This window comes from Engystomops pustulosus, chromosome 1, assembly GCF_040894005.1.
Source record: "Engystomops pustulosus chromosome 1, aEngPut4.maternal, whole genome shotgun sequence".
Lineage (NCBI taxonomy): Eukaryota > Metazoa > Chordata > Amphibia > Anura > Leptodactylidae > Engystomops > Engystomops pustulosus.
The window spans coordinates 98,322,496-98,343,958 of record NC_092411.1 but is presented as its reverse complement, the minus strand read 5'-3'; the positions used below and the strand labels follow the sequence as shown (position 1 = coordinate 98,343,958).

Genomic DNA, 21,463 nt, shown 5'->3' with positions numbered 1-21,463 from the left:
TTACCATAGGACATTGGATTCCGCTAAAGAGCAACAAACCATTCTTCTGTCTACACAATATTTACATTGCTACTGACCAACCCAGAAATTACAACCAATGCAACAGAACCCAACTGCCACCGTTTCTTTGTAATACATCTCCTTATTTGTACAGATACATTCCTTTAGGGATTGTAACCAAATAGTATAATCTGTGGTTTTCTTGGAGCCAGTGTGACAGACTTGAGACATTGGCTTGTGTGATCTGACTGATCAATGAAAAAGTAAATTTGGAAATGCTCTAGTTTTTTTTATGAAATGGACACACAGTCCAATAGTGGAATCCATAGACTTTTATAAGATTTTTATGTACCCATAAAGCAAAACACCTTAACACACAGCTGTGTTTGACTTGTGAATATCCATTGTTATCTCCCTTGTAGTGCTCATGCACATATATCCGTGTTGCATCCTTGCATCAAATTTTCACTGATCCTGCAGACTTCAATGTGTAACGTCTTCAGTCAAGAACAGGACATGATATTAAAATAACTGATGAGTCTGAGCACTCAAGTATTTTCCCAGCACTGACCGCATAGCAAATATACTGATGAATGACCATCAGGGGCTTAACTACGTCCGATGCCTAATTCCTGGAGAGCGACTGATCCCACATATTTTAGCCATTCTCTGCTTGGCTTTCCTATAAATCTTCACATAACTTGTAACAGGATAAGAGGGGATATGTTGTTGTAACCTTGCTTGGTGCTTTGGAAACTGCTAGTGTCTACCCTGGTTTCCACCAAACATAAGAGATTCAGGTATTTACAGTGGGGCACTAAAAAACAAAAAAGTCTATTCGGGAGGTTTCAATGAATATATAGAAAGGTCATGGGCACAGTCCTCCGTAATGCATTGATTGTTATTGTGTGACAGTGTTTGTTTATGCTCTTAAAACACTTTCCTTTACTAAAGATTTCTCCAGATATGGAGTTCCTGGAAGTCTTGACTGAAGGACTGGAGCGTGTGTTGTTGGTGAGAGGTGGAGGAACAGAAGTCATCACCATTTACTCCTAATACGTGTACACACAATCCAAGGTGCATTACTCCAGCTGTAGCAGAAACAGAAATCTATATGTATCCTGAACCTACAAACCATCCATATAAGCATTTCTGTGAAGGCAATGGGAACTTATGAAGCCCTAAACCCCTTTATACGCCAAAACCAATGGTAATGAGAATTGAAAGCACCTGGTTGGTAAAGGGATGAATAGGGCAGTATTTCCAATCTTGTTCTGGATTCCCTCATTGAACTCTATGCAGCAGCTTGTAGAATATAAGAACCCTACTCATTCAAAAAAATTTTTGTAGGGGCTGTTAGAGAAAACAAGGGCCTAATCCTTTTAGGGTACAATGAGTTGGCACGCCTTAACTCCTACCATTGCTAGGAATATGGCAATTCATAATACCCTATTTCATATGCATTTTTTACATTTTTTTTTTTAACTTTCTAAGTTGTACATCCCTTTCGTGTGCCCCACAAGCTGTGGGAATGGCACTTTTTAAAGGGAGTTTGTTATCAAATCGTCTTGTCCCTTACCCAAAAGGAAAAAAAAATCCTCCACCAAGAAGATGAGCAGAAAAAGGAACAAAGAATATGTTAATGTTTTTGTTTGTATTGCACATTTTTTTCTGTCTAGGATGATAGAAATGTTCACCCAGTTTTAATTTATTGGTAGATGCCATTCCATATGTTACGTGTTTCTGTAATAATGGTTACTGAGGTGCGGGAAGAAGCAGCAGCCAATGGCATTACGATAGGACTGAAGGATGCTGCAACTTCCTCCTCTCACCCTCTACAACAATTATTGTCCGTGTCAGCAGTTTAGTTTGATATGGGATGTTCCAAAGAAAAGCTGGAATAAAAAGTTTTCTATATAGCCCATTGTGAGTTTTATTACAGATAATGGTAGTCAACAAAATCCACTGGGTATAATAATTTATTGGAAGGGAACAGATCAAAAACTACAAAGGAAATCTTAAAAGTAGATGTCACCCTCTTCACTGCAAATGTTAGTCTATGGACAAATCATAACAAGAGGCCACCTCCGGTATACTCCATTCTCTGCAAGAGAAAAAAAGAGTAAGATATGAATCATGTCAGACAGGCACCAGTGCTTGACACACATGATGACGTGAAGTTTTTCAGCCTCTGGATGCAGACTAATTTGTCACCGTCCGCAAGCAGATATGTTGTATGTGATTTGTATTTAAAACATGTGGGCATCCTTTGTCACAGAATTTGTTTGTTTTTGACCAATCACTTATTATAGCTTCATAAGGTAATTTTTATAAGCCGGATAAAATACATGTGAACTGACAGCACATGTCCTCAGAAAATGCAGCTACAGATATATAAAAAACTAACCTCAGGTGGTTCAATGAAGGCCAACCAATCGGAAGCGTGCGTGGGTAGAAGTCCCATAGATTGACACTTGTAAACAGCCAATGCAAGCCCCAGAAGATTTCCAATGAGATATACCAAACCTTGGAGGAACCGCTGACCAGAGCTCTCCAAAAGCTTGAAAGCTAAAGAAGGAGAATATAGAGTGAATGCACACGATGTATTGTTGCCTTTTCTCGGTCATTTATTTAAGGCACAGGAAAACTGCAAGAATTCACTGTGGGAGGAGGAAATGGCCTGTTGGGCTTCTTTAAAGTGAACACACACACAGTGAACATTTGTTGTATAGAAATTTAAAAAGGAACCTGGCAGCAGTCCTAAGCATAGTAAACCAGGACTAGAGCCATATGCATCATCTAAGCAGCCTTTAAACTTTTGGCTTTTTATGCACGCTACCATTATTGCAGTGTATTTAACTTGGAGATTAAAAGTGAGATTTTATAGACAGAAAAAAGTCATGGAGACTCAGGAGTCAGGCTCTTTCCTGCCTCCACTTGCAGGATTGTGATGTATTACAGCAACATCACTTTCTTCAGCATCCATGTATGATGCATGCAACTTGTATGCAGTATAAGGTTGTGGCATGTGTCTACCATGCTTATTGCCACCGACAGGTTCCCTTTTCTTCAGTTCTATAACTTAGATGATAAAGAGAGGTAAAAACTTACTGGCAGGGGTAGCAAGCAGGGCTTGTATTGGGCGCCATGCCATCATACAAACCATCATAATGGGAAAGATGGAAATTGTGTTTCCAGCCATATACATTATGAACAGATTCATTGGGATCTGCTTGAGGGGTCCTAAGGCAATATCCCAGCAGCGCTGTACGGATTAAAAAAAGAAACTGTCAGCAAAGAATCAAAATCCACATCAATCAGGAGAATTGGGTTCCTACTCCCCTCTATTGTAAGGAGCAGCAGGTTAAATATGTGTACACTAACTTTGTGACTACATAGCTGCATACAATACTAATGTTTTTGAGACTACTGTTCTATACATTAGGGGATCAGGACTCCATTCTTGTTATCCTCACAAATTAATTTGATATAATCTATAGTGTGAATATAGGAAACATTTACACTTGGCTAGCATGAATGGGATGACTCTACAAGGCCACTATTTATTTTGGTAATGCTTTGGACATAATAAAGATAAAGCTAATCAATTTTTAGTGGATTACATAATGTCTGATTATTGGTGATTACTTCTACAAGTTTCGCATGGAAACAAGGGGTTAGAGATTGGGACATGGCAAATCCTCATACAATGATGGAGCTACAACAATCTCCATTCATGACTGGCCCCACCCATCTCCTTACCTTCTCTACAAGAATGTGGTCAGACTCTTGTACGCTGGTGTCTGGGACCTGTTTGTCAGAATATCCTACTGGATACATACTGTCTTGGGGACCACTCCTCTCACCCCGACCCCTAATAACATGAAGGAATTCAAGACCTTTATGTGCTGCATTACACTGGATAGACAAGTATTATTCTAGTGGAATGGAAGTTCACAGCAGCACAGTCCAAACAGTACAAAATTAGATGGCAGTATTTAGATTGCAGATGTATAGCCACAAAAACAGATAATAAGAAAATAAGGTCATTTATTCCACCTGAATCTCGAAAAACACATTTCTGTGTGAGGTGGAATAAACTTCTTATCCGGGCCGCTGCCAATTTTTGTGGCTCTACAAGTATAATCCTAAATATGTTCTGTGCTTATATTTGTTAAATGAAGTGGACAGATCTTCATTTTATTCTACCTAAAGGGATTGCCTGACATAAAATAAAAAACAACACCATCTTCAACTATAAACAGCGACTGTAAAAGAAGTACCGCTCTCCTCCCTTATGGGGTTCAGTGCAGCATCTATCCCTGGCAATCTACACACTTATTACTGCAGCAAAGTGCTTTTTTCCCCCTTTAACCCCTTACAGACCCATGACATATCGGTATGACAGGGTCGGCTGCGGGTGCTTGGAGAGGGCTCACGGGCTAAACCCTCTCAATAGCCGGTAAGTGTTTTCTGCATAATGCAACCAACACTTACCGGTTAACCCGTCCATGCCAGCGGAATGAAAGAGCAATCTTGGCTTGGATCGTTGCTCCCCGTGATGTCATTGGGGACCGGCGATTCGTTGCCATGACAGCCTCGGGTCACACAAAGACCAGAGGCTGTCATGTTTTAAGCTATCTATTGCAATGTGTGATTTTCACATTTCACATTGCACATTTCCCATATACTGCCATACTGTTACTGTAGTATATGGTCGGATCAATCAGACAACCTAGGGTTAAAGTACCCTAGGGACTCTGAAAAAGAGTAAAAAAAAATTAAAAAAATAAAATAAAAATTCAAATCACCCCCCTTTTCCTAGAACTGATATAACAATACTGAGGAGGTATAATGGGGAGCTACAACTTGTAAGATGAGAGAACAACAAATCCCCGGACTTACAGTTCAGTAACAGTCTCCTGCTACATGGTGGAGACATCAGCACAAGTCTTTCAACCAACACTTCTCCCCCGACATGGTGAGGAGACATGGTGTCAGTGCGCCTGCAATACCTTATGGACGATAGTTCCCTAACTAACATTGGAATGAGTGCAAGGGACATGGTACTAAATAAAGTTCAGCATCAATTACTATCAATTCCTGGTACTGAATCATTTGGATCTACAATTCAATGTCTCAGTAGAGAACTTTGAGAACCACATACCCATTATGTAATAATGAAATCATAAAAGGGGGTCATTTATTTTGGCCGCTTTGTACGAGTCACAATGGGTGCAACACAAAATTTTATTTGATCAACATTTTAAGCAGAATATGTTACAACATACCTGGTTCCACCGGAACTGAACTCAATGGCCCATTTAAAGCGCCGTCCACTTTTTGCCACTAAATTTGCCGGAGCTGCCATGGCTGTAATCTGATAGGAGAATACATATTTATATATATGTTACTCTGCATCATGGGTAACCATCTGCCTGGACAATAGCTCATAACAGATGGTAAAATATGCTCACACCATCATGACTGCAAGGATATTCCCAGTGCCTTATGCTGACCTTGAGTAAAGCCATGGTATTTACCACACCATGGAGTAGCAATACACATAGTAGTAGTAGTACTGAGGAGAACCTGCTGATCAGTGGGGACATTTATCCCATAGACTGTGGACAGTCTACACAGGAGGAACCATTCACCATGTTGCTGTTGCCTTCCATCCAGTATGCTCTATCCCTGGCTCCTGTTATGTACTAGAAGGTAAGTACACGCTAGTGTCTACGTTATGCTATAGTACAAGTAGAAAATGTCACTTAAAGGGATAATATTGGAGCTCAGCAGGATAAGCCATCATGGAGGAAGGGAAGTAATAACGTGCTTCTACATGTACATATCGCTTCAGATTTCATCGTCTTACAATATGCTCTTATTTACCGGGAGATCGTCTTCCGCAGGCAGCGACCACGGATGTTACAGCAGGACGCTTGTTGGTGACGTCAGCAGCATATCCAATGAAAGAGACGCTACGTCCTGGCTCTAGAGGTAGATGGTTCTGCGGTCGCCATTTTCTTGAAGCCTATGTGTAATTTCATTATCCTTCTTCGTGCAGGTCACACAGAGCTGTCATGGACAGGACAGGAAGTGTGTCATGACAGCGTTAGTTCTCACTCACAATAAAGAAACGATATCTACATAAGCTGTGAAATGTGATGTATAGTGGGATGGCGTCAGATGTCTAAATTGCAAACCTTAGATTTTAGCCTCCCTACTATTACACCACGTAGGTCAATAAACCAATATTTATTTAGAGAAATCAAAAACCAGTTTTTCAGATTTCAGTCAATGCACAATGGAACGCTTTAACCTGTGCGCCAGCACCATTGCAGTTACAATAAAACAATTTATTAATGTTGACTAGAGATGAGCGAGCACTAAAATGCTTGATTGCTCGTTACTCGGGTCGAACTTTTCCCGATGCTCGAGTGCTCGTATCGAATAATGAACCCCATTGAAGTCAATGGGAGACTCGAGCATTTTTCACTGAAAGAACACTAAAGAAGAACACGTTGCAGATGTTTGCAGATGTTTTCAATTAATGGAAGAACAAATTTAAAGAACAGAGTGAAGAACACATTTCAGATGTTCCGTACATCTGCTGACTTATCCGAAGACACGAGTGCCGAACAGTGTTCGTCACAATAGTATGTGAAGAACAATATGTGTGAAGAACACATTGCAGATGTTTCCATACATCTGCAATGTGTTCTTCACATACTATTGTGAAGAACACCTTTCGGCACGCGTGTCTTCGGATAAGTTAGCAGATGAACGGAACATCTGCAATGTGTTCTTCACACATATTGTTCTTCACATACTATTGTGAAGAACACCTTTCGGCACGCGTGTCTTCGGATAAGTTAGCAGATGAACGGAACATCTGCAATGTGTTCTTCAATGTGTTCTTTCTGTGCTCGGGCTGGGCTGTGATATGATCAGGGTCGGACTATTGGTCCTGCTCCAGCCTCCACTTCAGCCACTGCTCCTCTTCTCCATGCCCGCTCCATTTTGCTCCAGTCCCCGCTCCACTCCTCCATGCCCGCTCCAGCCCCGCTCCGCTCCTCCATGCCTGCTCCAGCCCCCGCACCGCTCCACTTCAGTCTCCGCTCCTGCATCCCTGAACCAGCCTCCACTCCGTGATGCCCGCACCGTTTCGCTCCGGCTCCCCCTACGCTCCTCCACCGTTCGGCGCTCGTGTCTTCAGATAAGTTCTTGGCGTATAATTGTTGCAGATTTTTGCGCAAACATCGTTTTTTAGGTTTTTTTTTGTGAGAAAAAAATGCAACTCTAAAGTCACGCAATGGCGGAAAAAAATACACCACAGAGGGTGCAACACCACATTTATCAACTGAGAATTTTCAAAAGAATGCAAATTTAATCGCATAACTACACCACATAGGAGGGTCCATTACTACTACAGGGGGAAGATCTTGCTCAATTTTGAAGTTTTTGCTCAATTTTATGTTTCAGGTATCTGAGAATTTTATGTGCAAAAACATTGCAAAAAGGCAGAAATTGAGCAGATGTTAAACATACGTGCGACTGCTGCAGTGTATTCGCATAGAGCACACACACATCAGAAGGCGTTTAACACTGCACATACACAGTACTATAAATCCGACTGGTGTAAACACATAGACAACTGCTCAAAATGCCTAATGATAAATCTCCCCCTAAATGTTTTGATTTTGGCTAATAAAATGTCAGTGGGGTGCGGGGAGGGATCGGAGTAGAGAGTCTTGTTGATGTAGAAGAATGAAAGGTAAGCCGTGTTTGGGTCTTTAAGTGGAATCATACAGGGAATTAGAAATTAAAAGAAAAGTTTGATGAGGATCACCATTTGTAGAGAACCGTGCTAGGAACTGCTGAATATTATATTATTTTTTAGAGGAAAACATGAATGATGCATCCATCCGGAACAAGAAAATGAATAGGTCATCATAATGGCTGGGAGAGGGGGAACCATCTACATGTTTGTGGGCATTGAATAAAATGTTGGCTTTGGGCTCAAAAGGTGATTGTTGTTTGTGTGTTTTGGGGGCTTGACATGTTTGCTGACTACATTGAAAACTTTATTGTGCATTCTGTATACTTTTTTCCATGTAGATAATTTTGTGTGCAAATTTGGATGGACTGAAATTTGGATTTCATTGTATCTTAGTATGTGTTGTATTTTGTCACTAAACTGACATGACTTGAGCCTACTAATTAGACTACATGCACATGACTGGTGCAGGGGAGTAATGCTCCTTACCTTTCCCATCTTCATAGCAAACCGAGCGTCCACGGCCACATTGTGGCAGAAGATCTTTTGCGGCGCAGCCACCTGGCCAGGTCATGGTGTGGTGACCACACTTTGACCCGGTGCCATAACCTATTTTGGCTGTGAAATGGTGCGGCCTAATTACAGCTACAACATTGGTCTTGTGAATGTAGCCTTATACCCCATGCACACAAACATGTGGGGAAAAGATTTGAAAAAAGGGCCCCCATAGACGTTTATGGCACCTGGTCCTATATTATGCCATGTTACAGTGGCCACCGCTCGACTTTTAATGGAAAGGGGAGGGGTGAGGAGCACTCACCCCTACTCTTTTGTGTACCTCGCTTAGGGCTACTCCTAAATCCAACTCCAAACACCCTTGAATTCGACCTTTCACCACCTTATGAGAATGTTGAGTTTGCTGTAAGGAACTACAAAGTCACTACCTCGGAAGTAGTCTCAGTTTAGTGTTGGCTGACTAGTGTTGGAAGATCTTGAAATGACAGGCAAAAGACATGATTTGGAAATAAGCAGTATTCAGGGCAAGTGAATTTCAAGCTGTAATACTGGCAGAGATCTAGCAAATAGTTAATCAGGGGTCATAGGTATAGAGGGTGTTTAACCACATGATGGTTTTATTGATCTGTGAGAAGCTTCCTTTGCACTTTTGCCTGTATATATGCTGGGTGTGGGCAGTTTCACTTCTGTTCTGTTTTTGAAGCGTTGTAAACACAGTGGTTTATGTATCATTATAAACTAAGAGTCGCTATGTAAATGTTCCTACAAACAGTCAATAATAAAGAAGATTTTATTGCACTTTTTAACGACAAGCCTGACAAGGCCCCGTTATAGAGAAAAGATAAATGCTGGCCTTACAGCTGAAGGTCTGGTGTGAATGGAGGCCTGCCAACCTTCTTCTGATGGCACCTGTTAGGAGCTCATCTGTTTCTATCTCTTTCTCATAGATTGTAAATGTTTGTGTAGTGTTGAGCGGACCTGAACTGCAAATTTTGGGCCTGTACCAAAGTTCCCCCTGCTGTTAGTGCCACTTAGTGCCCTCCCTCAGTAGTTTAAATGCTGCAGGCAAAGTTATTGTTTGTCTAAGTATTTCAAAACTTTGCAGATGGGCTGGGGAGGGCTGTTAAAAAAAAAAAAATTACTTCCTCTGGAGCTCCAGGTCTCCTGTGCTGTGGACTGCCCTTCCCACACCATAGGCCAGCGGTGACTGCCACATGAAGTCTGTCAGTCAATGCCGGCCTATAATTTGGGACGGGCAGTCCGGGGGAGTAGCAGCGCCTCGGACTGCCCCCTCATGAGTACGCTGGACCGCTGTGAGCTTGGTCCGGCGTTCCGAGGGTGTGGAGCCTCAGTGTTTGCTAACGTTATCGGAGGGTTACGATAAAGCCAGCAGTGTAACACTTCTACATCTGGGGTAGTGCTAGGAGATGCTTACTTTAGTAGTGAGACCTAAAAACATTTTTTTAGGGTGATAGGTCACCTTTAATAAATAGAAATGCTGCTGCTTGAACCAGTCATTAGCTGCCAACTTATATACATAGTCCAAGGTTAATAGGACAACAGGGAAGCCTGGAGCTTGGTACCTGGCATTTTCTGGATAAAAGACAGGAGGAGTACACAGAATTGGTTAATAATGAGAGAGTTAACCCCTTAAGGACGCAGGGTTTTTTCGCTCATTTCTCGCTCTCCACCTTCAAAAATCCATAACTTTTTCATTTTTACGTGTACAAACCATGTGTTAGGGCTTATTTTGTGTGTAACAAATTTTACTTTCCCGTAATGTTATTTATTTTAACATGCCGTGTACTGCGAAGCTGAAAAAAAATTCCAAATGTGGAAAAATTGAAAAAAAAAGGAATGTGCGTCACGTTCTTGTGGGCTCAGTTTTTACGACATTGACTGTGCGCTCCAAATAACACCTCAGCTTTATTCTTTGGTTCGGTGCGATCACGGTGATACCAAATTTATATAGGTTTTATTGTGTTTTAATACATTTTCAAAAATTAAACGAATGTGTACAAAAAAGAAAAAAAATTTTTTGCCATCTTCTGAAGCTAATAACTTTTTCATAATAGCTGATAGGTAAGAAATAGTACTCAGCACAATCCAATTTGAGTGGTCACAGTTCAACCACTAGCGGGGCAGTGTTAGTAACCGTATCGGACTCCGGCAATACACTCCTCTCGTTAGGGCACAGGCGGTGGTGCTCTGCTAATACGATGAATAGTCCATTCAATATCCAAAAAGTAAGGAAAAATAAGCGGCACTCACCAATAGCTGTGTAGTGTCTTTATTTCAGGTGCATAGTACACGGGGGAGCGGGGCCTGGCGACGAGTCGTTTCGCGCCTACTGGTGCATCATCAAGCCAATGACCTTGAGCCCGTGAGCCCCCTTCATACATTCCCTATACCTCTGCGCCGTAGAGCTAGCGCAGAGCGTTAGGGGGTTAAAGTTGCATACAGTCAGGGAGTGTGATAGGCCTGAATAAATAAATCGTTTAGAGAACATATTTGAAGCTTAAGAGGTTGAGTAATAGTCTGATAGACCTGGGTACGGCATTCCAGAGAATTGGTGCAGCTCTGGCGACATCCTGGAGACGTGAGTGGGAGGTTAGCATTTTAGAGGCTTTAATTGTGAGAAATGGGCAGATTCCGGAGATGTTTTAAGGAACTCTAAACATCAAAGTTGCTTCCACGATTATAAAAGCTGTCTTCAGGAAACAGCGCCATCCCTGTCCATAGGTTGTGTCTGGTATTGCACCTTAGCACATTTATGTGCACGGTATGGGGCCGTTTCGGGAAGGAGGCATGTTTCTTTGTAATCTTAGAGCACCCCTTATGACATTCCTTAACCTCTTAACGCTCAGCGTCCGATATATCGGACTCTGAGCGCAGTGACTTAGCGCTCAGCGTCCGATATATCGGACGCTGAGCTGATGCCGGTTCAGCTCAAGATCTGAGCCGAACCGGCATCGGGAAAGACGGGGTGCCGGCTGTGACTGATAGCCGGCACCCCAGTGTAACACCCGCGATCGGAGTTGTCTCCGATCGCGGGTGCTTAACCCGTTAAATGCCGCGGTCAGCGCGACCGCGGCATCTAACATGTATCTGGGGGATCTTTCCCCCACGATCGGCCCCCCCGAACCGTTTTCGGGGTGCGCCGATCGTTGCTATAGTAACTCTGGGGTCCGATCTGGACCCCAGAGTTACCTGCAAGAATTGCCAGTAAGATGGCGTCTGTGACGTCATCTTACTGGCACAGTGCCAGCCTATGCAAGTGTATAGGCTGACACTGATAATACTCTGCAATACATGAGTATTGCAGAATATTATCATGAAGAAGCAATCAGATGATTGCTTCTTCATGTCCAATGGTATAAAAGTGAAAAAGTAAAAAAAAAAGTTATTCAATAAAAAAATAAAGTCATAAATCACTAAAAATGCCCCAAACCCCCAAAACATATAAAGAGACATATAACTCAAAAAAAAGTCTAAATCATAACACAAACCCCACATATATAGTATCACCGCGTCCGTAACAACCCGTAGAATAAAAGTAAATCATTATTGAACCCGCACGATAAACGCCGTAAAAAAAAACTGTTATAAACCCTCCAAAAATTATGATTTTTACCTTTTCAATCCCACAAAAAATGCTATAAAATGTGATCAAAAAAACATATGTACTGCGACATGATACTGGTGCAATGTACAACATGTCCCGCAAAAAACAAGCCATCAACCAGCTCCGTAGCCAAAAAAGTAACAAAGTTATGCCACTTGGAAGACGGCAATACATAAATGATAGATTTTTCCCCACATTAGGGTTTTGTTTGACAAATTTAGTAAAACGTAAGAAAATATATTCATGTCTGGTATCCCCGTAATCGTATCAACCCATAGAATAAAGATAACATGATTATTAGTCTATACGGTGAACACCAAAAAAAAAAGAAGTAAAAAATCCAGTACAGAATTGATGCTTTTCTACTCCTGTCCTCAAAAAACGTTCCTAAATTTTCAACAATAGGTGATACAAACCCCAAAATGGTAACATTGGAAAAAGCATCTCATCCCGCAAAAAAAATGGCATCACATGGCCCCAATAACGAAAAAGCGAAAATTTTATAGCCTTCAAAAGGGGCCAATGAGGAAGCTAAAATCCTGGCAGCTGCAGCGCCCTCCTTCCCTTCTGCACCTCGTTGTGCCCCCATAACACAAGTCACAGCCACATGTGGGGGGTCTTTGTACTCAGGAGAAATTGCAGAACAAATTGTATGGTGGGTTTTCTCTTTTTATCTTTTGGAAATGTGTAAATTTTAGGGCTAAATGAACGTATAAGGGAACAATATGACCATTCTAAATTTCACCTCCATTTTGATTCAATTACTATGAAGATCTCAAGGGGTTAACAATCTTCGTAAAAGCTGTTTCTGATAGCTTGAGGGGTGCAGATTTGAAAATGGGTTGGTTATATAGGGGGTTTTGATGCTAAATATGTAAAATTTCATTCCAAACTGTATTTATCCCCAAAATAGTCAATTCTGAAAATCCGGAAAAGCGATATTCTATTTGCAAGCCGCGTGACATCAAAATAAATTATCCAGACATTTCAGAAATTATGAAAATGTAAAGTAGACAAATGGGAAATGTTATTCAGCAACTTATTTAGGTGGTAAATCGATCTGCCTGAAAACGCAATGATTTTGAATTTCGAAAATGGCAAATTTTTCCAAAAATTTATCATATTTTCTTTTTTTTTGTAAATAAATGCAAAACTTATCTGCCAAAATTTACCACTAAAATGAAGTACAACATGTGGGGAAAAAACAATCTCAGAATCGCTTTGATAAGTAACAGTGTTCAAAAGTTATAACCGTATAAAGAGACGCAAGTCAGAATCCAAAAAATCGGGCTGAGCCTTAAGCTACAAAATGGCTGCGTCCTTAAGGGGTTAATACATCTCTCTGTAGTGGCCGCTCTGGGCATGTTCCCGAAAACTTAGTCAATAAAGTTTTGTGACACCGGGGAAGTCAAATAAAAAAAAAATAAATAAATAAAGAGACTAAATCAGGTGACCATCACGTGAATGAAAGACCTTTGTTTGCAATTAACCTGCACGTGACTGTGTACTGCGCATGCGTCCTGCTAATCCCCCCTCCCTCAAGCCAGCGCATGCGTCCCGCGCAGCCGCAGTGTGGTGTGCGTCAGCAGACGGGAGAAGCAGCAGCAGCAGCAGCAGGAACCGTGTGTGCCGGTACTCAGTGGGAGCGAGGGATATGGCGGATGGAGAGCGCTCCCCTCTCCTCTCCGATCTCGGGGACGGAGGAGGCTTGGGAGCCTCGGTGGGCCCTGGAGCCCCTTCGCCGGTTACTGCACTTCCTTCTGCACCTCCGTACGGTGGTCCTGGGCCCGCCCCCAGCAACAAGCCGCAAGGTAAGGCTCCTCCCCCTGGTGATCTGTTTATTAGCGAGACCTTGGTCCCCGCCCACTGTCTAATCAGACCACGCATTGGATTGGCTGACAGGGGGAGTGGGGAGAAGGTGACAGCTGCCGTAGTCACATGAAGCCTGGGGCGTGGCGTCCTTGCGGGATAGTGATTGCCCCCAGAGCAATGCCGCTGTTCTGAGGGTGACTGCCCTGTCACCTGGGCCTGTTTAGTAGACTATGAGAGCACAGTGGGCGTGTATCAGACTACTGTTAAAACGGTTTGGAAGATCCAAACTGAGGAAAGCTCATCACTCGGTGGTCACTAGCGATGCATTATCCTTAGTCCCTTTATCGCCATATATAGAAACTATACGGGGAAATTCCATCTTGTGTATATGCGTGCGCCTAATATGACTTTTATACCAGCCCCTTATATAATTATCTGCTGCAGGTGCTATCTTACCCCAAGTGCTTTATTCACAGCAGTACTTCTCTATAATGCTCTATATGATCCTGCTGATGCTTCTAAATGTGAGAGTAAAGCCTCATTCACACAGCTGTATTCATTCTGTCAAATAAGGTCATGTATCCTGAAGCATGTACATACACCGTCATAGCCATCTATCCCCGCAGGGCTACTGACTGTAATGTTATTATGCTCTAGGGGCAGACAGTGTCTCACAATGATCCATGATGCGGATGTAAGTCCTGCTCCCTGCATTGTGTTTGTTTCACTAAAAATGGCTGCAGGGAACACATAGCTCTGTAAATAAGGCCTGCTCCCTGCACTGTGCTGAGAAGCCTCTATGTCACAGACCATTGAGCTCTTAGGGGTCAGATTCTCCCACTTCCTTCATGTTTGGTCTAGGGGAGACATGATAGCATCTAGCTGAGAATTAGATAAAGCCTGCAGAAGGGAAAGCAACTAAATAAATGATATACAGGTCATCAGATAAAAGTCATATAAACTGACATCTTATCCTGAAAGGTTAGGCGCAGTAAAAATGACTAATGGAAGGAATGAAATATTTCGAGCCCCAGTAGTAAAGGTGCAGGGGCGTTTATCACCAGAGAACATTCTCTCGGGCACTTCTTATCTCAATGACTCTTATCGGAATAGTTACATTGCTGGTTAAACAAAGTTTCCTCTGCTGCTTCATTGTTATGAATATTTTCTGATCTTTTTCCACTGTCCAGGCTTTCAGGTGTTCCCAGCGGGCGGCTCAGTTTTACCTGGTGAAGACCCCCCACCCTATTCTCCACTGACCAGTCCAGAGAGCGGTTCTGCCCCAATGATAACATGCAGGGTCTGCCAGTCACTCATCAATGTGGAGGGGAAGATGCACCAACATGTGGTGAAATGCGGTGTCTGCAATGAAGCCACGGTAAGAAACAGACATAATTGAGATTATTTCTCCCTTTGGTGTGGAGGGTCGTGAAGGGGGGGTTGTCAAACTGGGCAATTGGGTTTGTCAACCGGGGCGTTCCTGCACACTCGCTATAGCCTTAAACTATATAGGACAAATCCTAAGCTTACATAGTATGTCAGTGCACCATCTGCCAGTATGTAATAGATGTCCCCCAATAGGTGACCTTTACAGACAACAAAGATTGATGTTCTAGGTCAGAAATAATCTTGAGAATAAACAGATGGCTTATTATTACAGCTGTGATACGTGAACGCCTTGTCATTTATCTCCTTAGCCTATAAAGAATGCTCCCCAGGGGAAGAAGTATGTGCGCTGTCCTTGTAACTGCTTACTGATCTGTAAAGTCACTTCCCAGAGGATAGCCTGTCCAAGGCCATACTGGTAAGAGCCTCCTGAGCAAAAAAGTCACATGCTGTAATGTAAGGATAGATTGCCGACTAAGTAACTGTTCTGTGTCTTTACCAGTAAGAGAATCATTAACCTGGGTCCTGTACATGCCGGACCCCTGAGCCCAGAGCCACAACCTGTCGGAGTCCGAGTCATATGCGGACACTGCAAGAACAACTTTCTGGTATAGTCTTAATTCTTTGCGTTCATTGTATCATGACGAGACCCAATACATAATAATATATGGAGTAGACATTCGCTACAACTGTTGCATAGAGTGTTTCATAAAGAAAGTGTTATGGGATTTTTTTGGGTAGTTATTTTCCATAATTATTTTTATGACATGTGATACTTTAATTTGATAGGATAGTCTTATTAATTACATATTTTCTTTCTTAAAATTAGCCGATAAATGACTACAAATGTGACAAAAATAATATCTTTTGTAATTTTTCCAACTAAAGTTTTTTTTTCAATATGTAGTAAAACTGAATAAACTTTTACTAAAATATGTTATTAATAAGGAGCTAATGGAGCCTGGAGCCCCTCAGGCTCATTTGCATACAGCCTTTCATCCTGGTTGTAGATGTCCCGAAGTCTTGAAAATAGAAAGCTGTATATAAAAGTCTAAATGATTTATTGCAAATTTAAGATTGGATATCTCTGGTTCTGTGAAGCATTCATACACAATCCTAGTATCTTATTAAAGGGGAGATTTTCCTGTTTAATATGGGACCAGTACAGGCAGTCCCCTACTTAAGAACACTCGACTTGCATACGACCCCTAGTTACAAACGGACCTCTGGATATTGGTAATTTATTGTACTTTATCCTTAGGCTACAATAAACAGCTAGAACAGTTATCAAATGTGTCTGTAATGAAGATTTACTGTTAATATTGATTCTTATGACAACCCAACATTTTTAAAATCCAATTGTCACAGAGACCAAAAAAGTTCTGTCTGGGATTACAATGATAAAATATACAGTTCCGACTTGCATACAAACTCAACTTAAGAACAAACCTACAGATCCTATCTTGTATGTAACCTGGGGACTGCCTGTATTGTGTTTGTAGGGTAGGATAGAAACACAAACCGTTTGGCAGTTGTGAATGGAGTTAATGTATATGTAGCTTTTCTTATGTTTATAAATGATATATTATCTGGAGGATGTAAGGAAAGCAAAGACTTTTCTGCTGCAGTTTTTAGCAATTTAGTGAAATAAGCTGCATTGTCATTGTAGACCGGTCACACTAGTTCCAAAAGCACAACATGTTATGTAGGGTGCAAGGTCCTGGTGACCGCTCTACACCCTGCAGGCACATATTTCCTCCACTAGGACCCTGATTCCTGTTGTTTTCTACCTTTTGATAATGGCTGCTTTTGTTTCTCTTTTCTCTTTCTGATAGTGGACAGATTTTTCTGACAGGACCTTGGCACGCTGTCCACATTGCCGAAAAGTGTAAGTACAAGGAAAAAAACTAGTAGGTCAGAGTACAGATACAGTGGTGGCCAAAAGTATTGGCACCCCTGCAAGTATGTCAGATAATACTCAGTTTTCTCCAAAAAAATTATTGCAATCATAATTTCTTTGGTATAATTATCTTCATTTAATTTGTCTTCAATGGAAAACCACAAAAATAATTGTCAAAAATCCAAATTGGATATAATTCCACACCAAACATAAAAAAGGGGGTGGACAAAAGTATTGTCACTGTTTGAAAAATCCTGTGATGCTTCTCTATTTTGTGTAATTAACAGCCCCTGTAGCTTTCCTGTGGTACCTAACAGGTAGTGGCAATAACTAAATCACACTTGCAGCCAGATGACATGGATTACAGTTGACTCAACCTCTTTCCTGTGTCCTTGTGTGTATCACATTGAGCATGGAGAAAAGAAAGAAAGAAGACCAAAGAACCGTCTGAGGACTTGAGAAACAAAATTGTAATAAAGCATGAGCACTCTCAGGGCTACAAGTCCATCTCCAAAGACCTGGATGTTCCTGTGTCTATCATGCGCAGTGTCATCAGGAAGTGTAAAGCCCCTGGCACTGTGGCACCTCCCTAGATGTGGACGGAAAAGAAAAATTGACAAGAGATTTCAACGCAAGATTGTGCTGGTGGCTAAAGAACCTCGACTAACATCCAAGCAAGTTCAAACTGCCCTGCAGTCCCAGGGTACAATAGTGTCAACCCTTACTATCCATCGGCATCTGAATGAAAAGGGACTGTATGGTAGGATACCCAGGAAGACCCCACTTCTTACACAGAGACATAGAAAAGCCAGGCTGGAGTTTGCCATAACTTACCTGAGAAAGCCTAAAATGTTCTGGGAGAATGTTCTCTGGTCAGATGAGATAGAAGTAGAGCTTTTTGGGAAAAGGCATCAACATAGAGTTTACAGGAAAAAAAAAAAAGAGGCCTTCAAAGAAAAGAACACGGTCCCTACAGTCAAACATGGCAGAGGTTGCCTGATGTTTTGGGTTTGCTTTACTGCCTCTGGCACTGGACTGCTTGACCATGTACATGGCATTATGAAGTCTGAAGACTACCAACAAATTTTGCAGCATAATGTGGGGCCCAGTGTGAGAAAGCTGGGTCTCAGATGTCATGGGTCTTCAGGACAATGACCCAAAACACACTTCAAAAAGCCCTAGAAAATGGTTTGAGAGAAAGCACTGGAGACCAGCAATGAGTCCGGACCTGAATGCCATAGAACACCCGTGGAGAGATCTGAACAATCTCAGGGACCTGAAGCAGTTTGCCAAAGAAGATTGGTCTAAAACTCCAGCAGAGCATTGTAAGAAACTCATTGAGGGTTACTGGAAGCGGTTGTTCGCAGTTATTTTGTATAAAGGTTGTGCTACCAAGCATTAGGCTGAGGGTGCCAATGTCCGGCCCATTTATGGAGTGTTGTGTAAAATGATCAATAATTTGCCCTTTTTCCATTCTCTTTTGCGTTTTTTCATTGCAAGCAAAAAAACAAAGATATTAATACAAAGAATTTGTGATTGCAATCATTTTCTGGAAGAAAACGAGTGTTATCTGACAGAATTGCAGGGGTGCCAATACTTTTGGCCACCACTGTAGATGCAAGGGTTTGTGGTATTCATGGTTTTGGATTTTTTACTTTCACACAGATCCTCTATTGGACTGAGGTACCCAAGAAAGAGATGTGTTTGCTGCTTTCTGATGGGCTTTTTATTTGCGGTAGCTGCAGCTGGGCTTGTGGTGAGTATATACATGCAATATAGCTGTTTTCCAGGGAGTAAAAATTGTCTTTAATGGAAACCTTCTATGAGGAATATACCATCAGAAGTAGATCTGATGGTAGACTCTTCCTGCCTGCCTCTGCCCTAATCTGTAATTTTAATAATCCTGGAACCTACTGTATTTTTCGGACTATAAAGCGCACAAAAAATAATTTGATTTTAATCGCCTTATATATGAACTGTACTTACAGACAACAGCTGCCTTTAACAGTGCACAGGTCTGCCACCTGCTGGTCATTCATCCTTGTAATAAGGTGTGCCTTATAATCCGGTATTTATTTATGGTGCACTTTATAGTCCGAAAAATACGGTATCCTATTTTAGTAATAGGTAAATAAACTGAAGAGGCTAATGTGCCGTGTACTAGCCTGGCCGGGCAATGGGAACTAAGGCTACTCCATGCCCAGTAGCCTCTGCAGTTAATTTACATATTACTAGAATAAAGTTTGTAACAAGTTAGGTTAGGTTCCAGGATTATTAAATTACAGATTAGGACAGAGGTAGGCAGGGGGAATCTACCATCACATCTACTTCTGATTCCTCATGGTAGGTTTGCTTTTAGAGGGGTTGTACCAACTATATATGTTATCCCCTATCCACAGAGTAGGGAATAACAAGGTGATCGGTGAGGGCCTGGCTGCTGGGACCCCCATGATCATAGGAAAGAGGCCCTGTTCTCAGGAATGAGTGTAGCTCCATTTAATTCTATGGTAGTTTTAGAAATATAGTACAGAGCTCGGTTTTCACCATCATTTACATACTCCGAAAAGAGATTGTTCTTGAAGTAGTTGAGTACAAGATGCATGCTTCTCATGCTGGTGATGATGGGACCCAGTTCTCTGGATTAGTGGTTCTCCCAGGAATTGGACTTCCACCTCTACCTGTGGAAGGGAAATAACTTAAATAGTTGGTACAGCCCCTTTCAGAGCAGCAAGGAAATAAAGAACTTTACACATCTGTTACTACTTCTTTGCTAACACTGCCGGCTCCTTCTCCTGGTCACTCCCAACACAAGCTTCTGCCAGTCCCTCTCTGAGGCAGGGGATTGGTACAGTAATTGGCTAAGTGGACCAAGGAGTGGAAACTAACGGGGGGACTTAGAACCTTTTTATAAGGAAACCCCTTTTATTGGATGACAAAAATACTTTTCCATGATATTGTAATTTTGTCTTGCAGGCTGGCACCTGGAAATTGGCTCGTGATTATGGTGGAATATATGCCTCGTGGGCACTGCTGCTGTTGTTGGCACTTATCTGTTTGGGGCGTGCCATTTACTGGGCATGTATGAGAGTCAGTCATCCCATCCAGAGCTTATCGTGAGCCAACCTAGACCTGCCTCCTTTCGCTCCCCCCATGGTGGCCATAACGTCGAGTGACCTTTTTAAAGGCAGAGGCTACGGCCATCAGAGGACACGTCCATGCTGCCTTATGGAACAGCATTGAATACAATGATTTGACTATTTTCAAACCACCTGCTAATGTTTACTGCTGCCCAGTGTTAACCTCTTAACCGCCAGGGGATGCAAAGCAATGCAGGACCCTGTAGCTGCTAAGGGGTTGATTGCTTTGTTAATAATCCTGTGAACCTTAAGAGAAGTGTAGGGGGCATTAAAGAGACAGAAGGGCTGCAAGCTAGGGTTTTATTTGGCAGTGGTAATGTTTACATTGAGGAGCAGGGCCTTCTAGAGTCAAGCATCTGTTAGTAATACTGAAGGCATAGGGAAACATAAGGCTTGTGGAAGGATGTTTCTCCACATTGTGTCATATCCTTTTTGTTGCACCTTATTTTTTTAATAAATTTTTTGCAGAGGTGGGGGCTGTAATTGGGGATTTGGATGAGTTGTAGAAAGGCTTTACCTTACCCAAGGAACATTATCTCACCTTCAGCCTTCCCATAGGGGCCTTCAGAACACTATACCATTATGAGGAGGACCTTTTCTATTAGCATGGATAAACCAGCCAATGTATACCCTTCCATCATTGTACTGTATAAGGAAGTAGCTCCTCCTGGTCCTTTTCCCGCCATGAATCCATTCTAATGCATAATACATTGGTAGCAGCTAGTAACCGAATCAATCCTACTAGTATAATTTGTCATATTAATCATGTCTTACCCATTGCTCAATATTAGGCCAAATTTTACAACACACTGGAATTTTAACAATTGCCACCTTCTGTTTTTAACCGAAATAAAGCCTAACATGGCCAGATGATTTTTTTTTTTTTTGTTTTGCTACCTCTAGGACACTACATAGCGCCACATCCGGACACCATTAGTTTTGGCGCTTCAGTAGTCTCCTTTTGTGTTTTTCTTGTATTGCTCTGTATTAGGGCATTATTCTTTTTATAAGGGGATATCAAGATGTAAATGGTGGCAGTATGGGTGGGAAACTAAGTAAGTCAAACTTACAAATGAGGACGATGAAATCTATTGTGATGTCTGTAGGGTCCAATCTGTTTTTATGATTGTGCAGCCGAGTTGTAAATAATTTTCCTTCCTCTTTCTGTTGCTGCTGTGCTTCCTGCAAATTTTATTTCACTTGGAAAATATAAATGTTTTTTTTGTTTTTCTTTTTAAATTGTCTTGGCTTATTTCCAGAATTGTGCTGAGCATTGTTCCTAAAACATTAAAGAAAAGAAATTATGT

General features: G+C 41.8%; 3 protein-coding genes across 7 annotated transcripts in view; 2 read left to right on the top strand and 1 right to left on the bottom strand.

Annotated features, from left to right (window-relative positions):
• The window catches only part of SLC12A6 (solute carrier family 12 member 6), a 35,558-nt gene extending 33,639 nt beyond the window's left edge, over positions 1 to 1,919 (top strand). For all 4 annotated transcript variants that reach the window (XM_072149518.1, XM_072149509.1, XM_072149528.1 and 1 more), the window contains one exon: positions 965 to 1,919. In XM_072149518.1, coding sequence (XP_072005619.1) covers positions 965 to 1,056 — 92 coding nt within the window. In that variant the 3' untranslated portion in view covers positions 1,057 to 1,919. The remainder of the gene's footprint in view (positions 1 to 964) is intronic.
• Positions 1,920 to 1,963: 44 nt separating this feature from the next.
• Positions 1,964 to 6,040, bottom strand: EMC4 (ER membrane protein complex subunit 4). 2 transcript variants are annotated; one of them, XM_072149558.1, is made up of 6 exons: positions 5,893 to 6,040; positions 5,292 to 5,380; positions 3,763 to 3,874; positions 3,112 to 3,265; positions 2,408 to 2,568; positions 1,964 to 2,104 (listed from the first exon to the last, which is right to left on the bottom strand). In XM_072149558.1, exons 2-6 carry the CDS (start codon positions 5,369 to 5,371, stop codon positions 2,069 to 2,071), a joined length of 543 nt encoding a protein of 180 aa, XP_072005659.1. In that variant the 5' UTR covers positions 5,372 to 5,380; positions 5,893 to 6,040; the 3' UTR covers positions 1,964 to 2,068. The 2 variants fall into 2 exon arrangements, with proteins under 2 accessions (XP_072005659.1, XP_072005651.1); XM_072149550.1 differs by lacking the exon at positions 5,893 to 6,040 and adding an exon at positions 5,520 to 5,834.
• Positions 6,041 to 13,410: 7,370 nt separating this feature from the next.
• On the top strand, positions 13,411 to 21,463 carry PIP4P1 (phosphatidylinositol-4,5-bisphosphate 4-phosphatase 1). The gene is made up of 7 exons (XM_072149495.1): positions 13,411 to 13,732; positions 14,924 to 15,111; positions 15,431 to 15,537; positions 15,622 to 15,727; positions 16,955 to 17,007; positions 18,685 to 18,775; positions 19,993 to 21,463. Exons 1-7 carry the CDS (start codon positions 13,435 to 13,437, stop codon positions 20,134 to 20,136), a joined length of 987 nt encoding a protein of 328 aa, XP_072005596.1. The 5' UTR covers positions 13,411 to 13,434; the 3' UTR covers positions 20,137 to 21,463.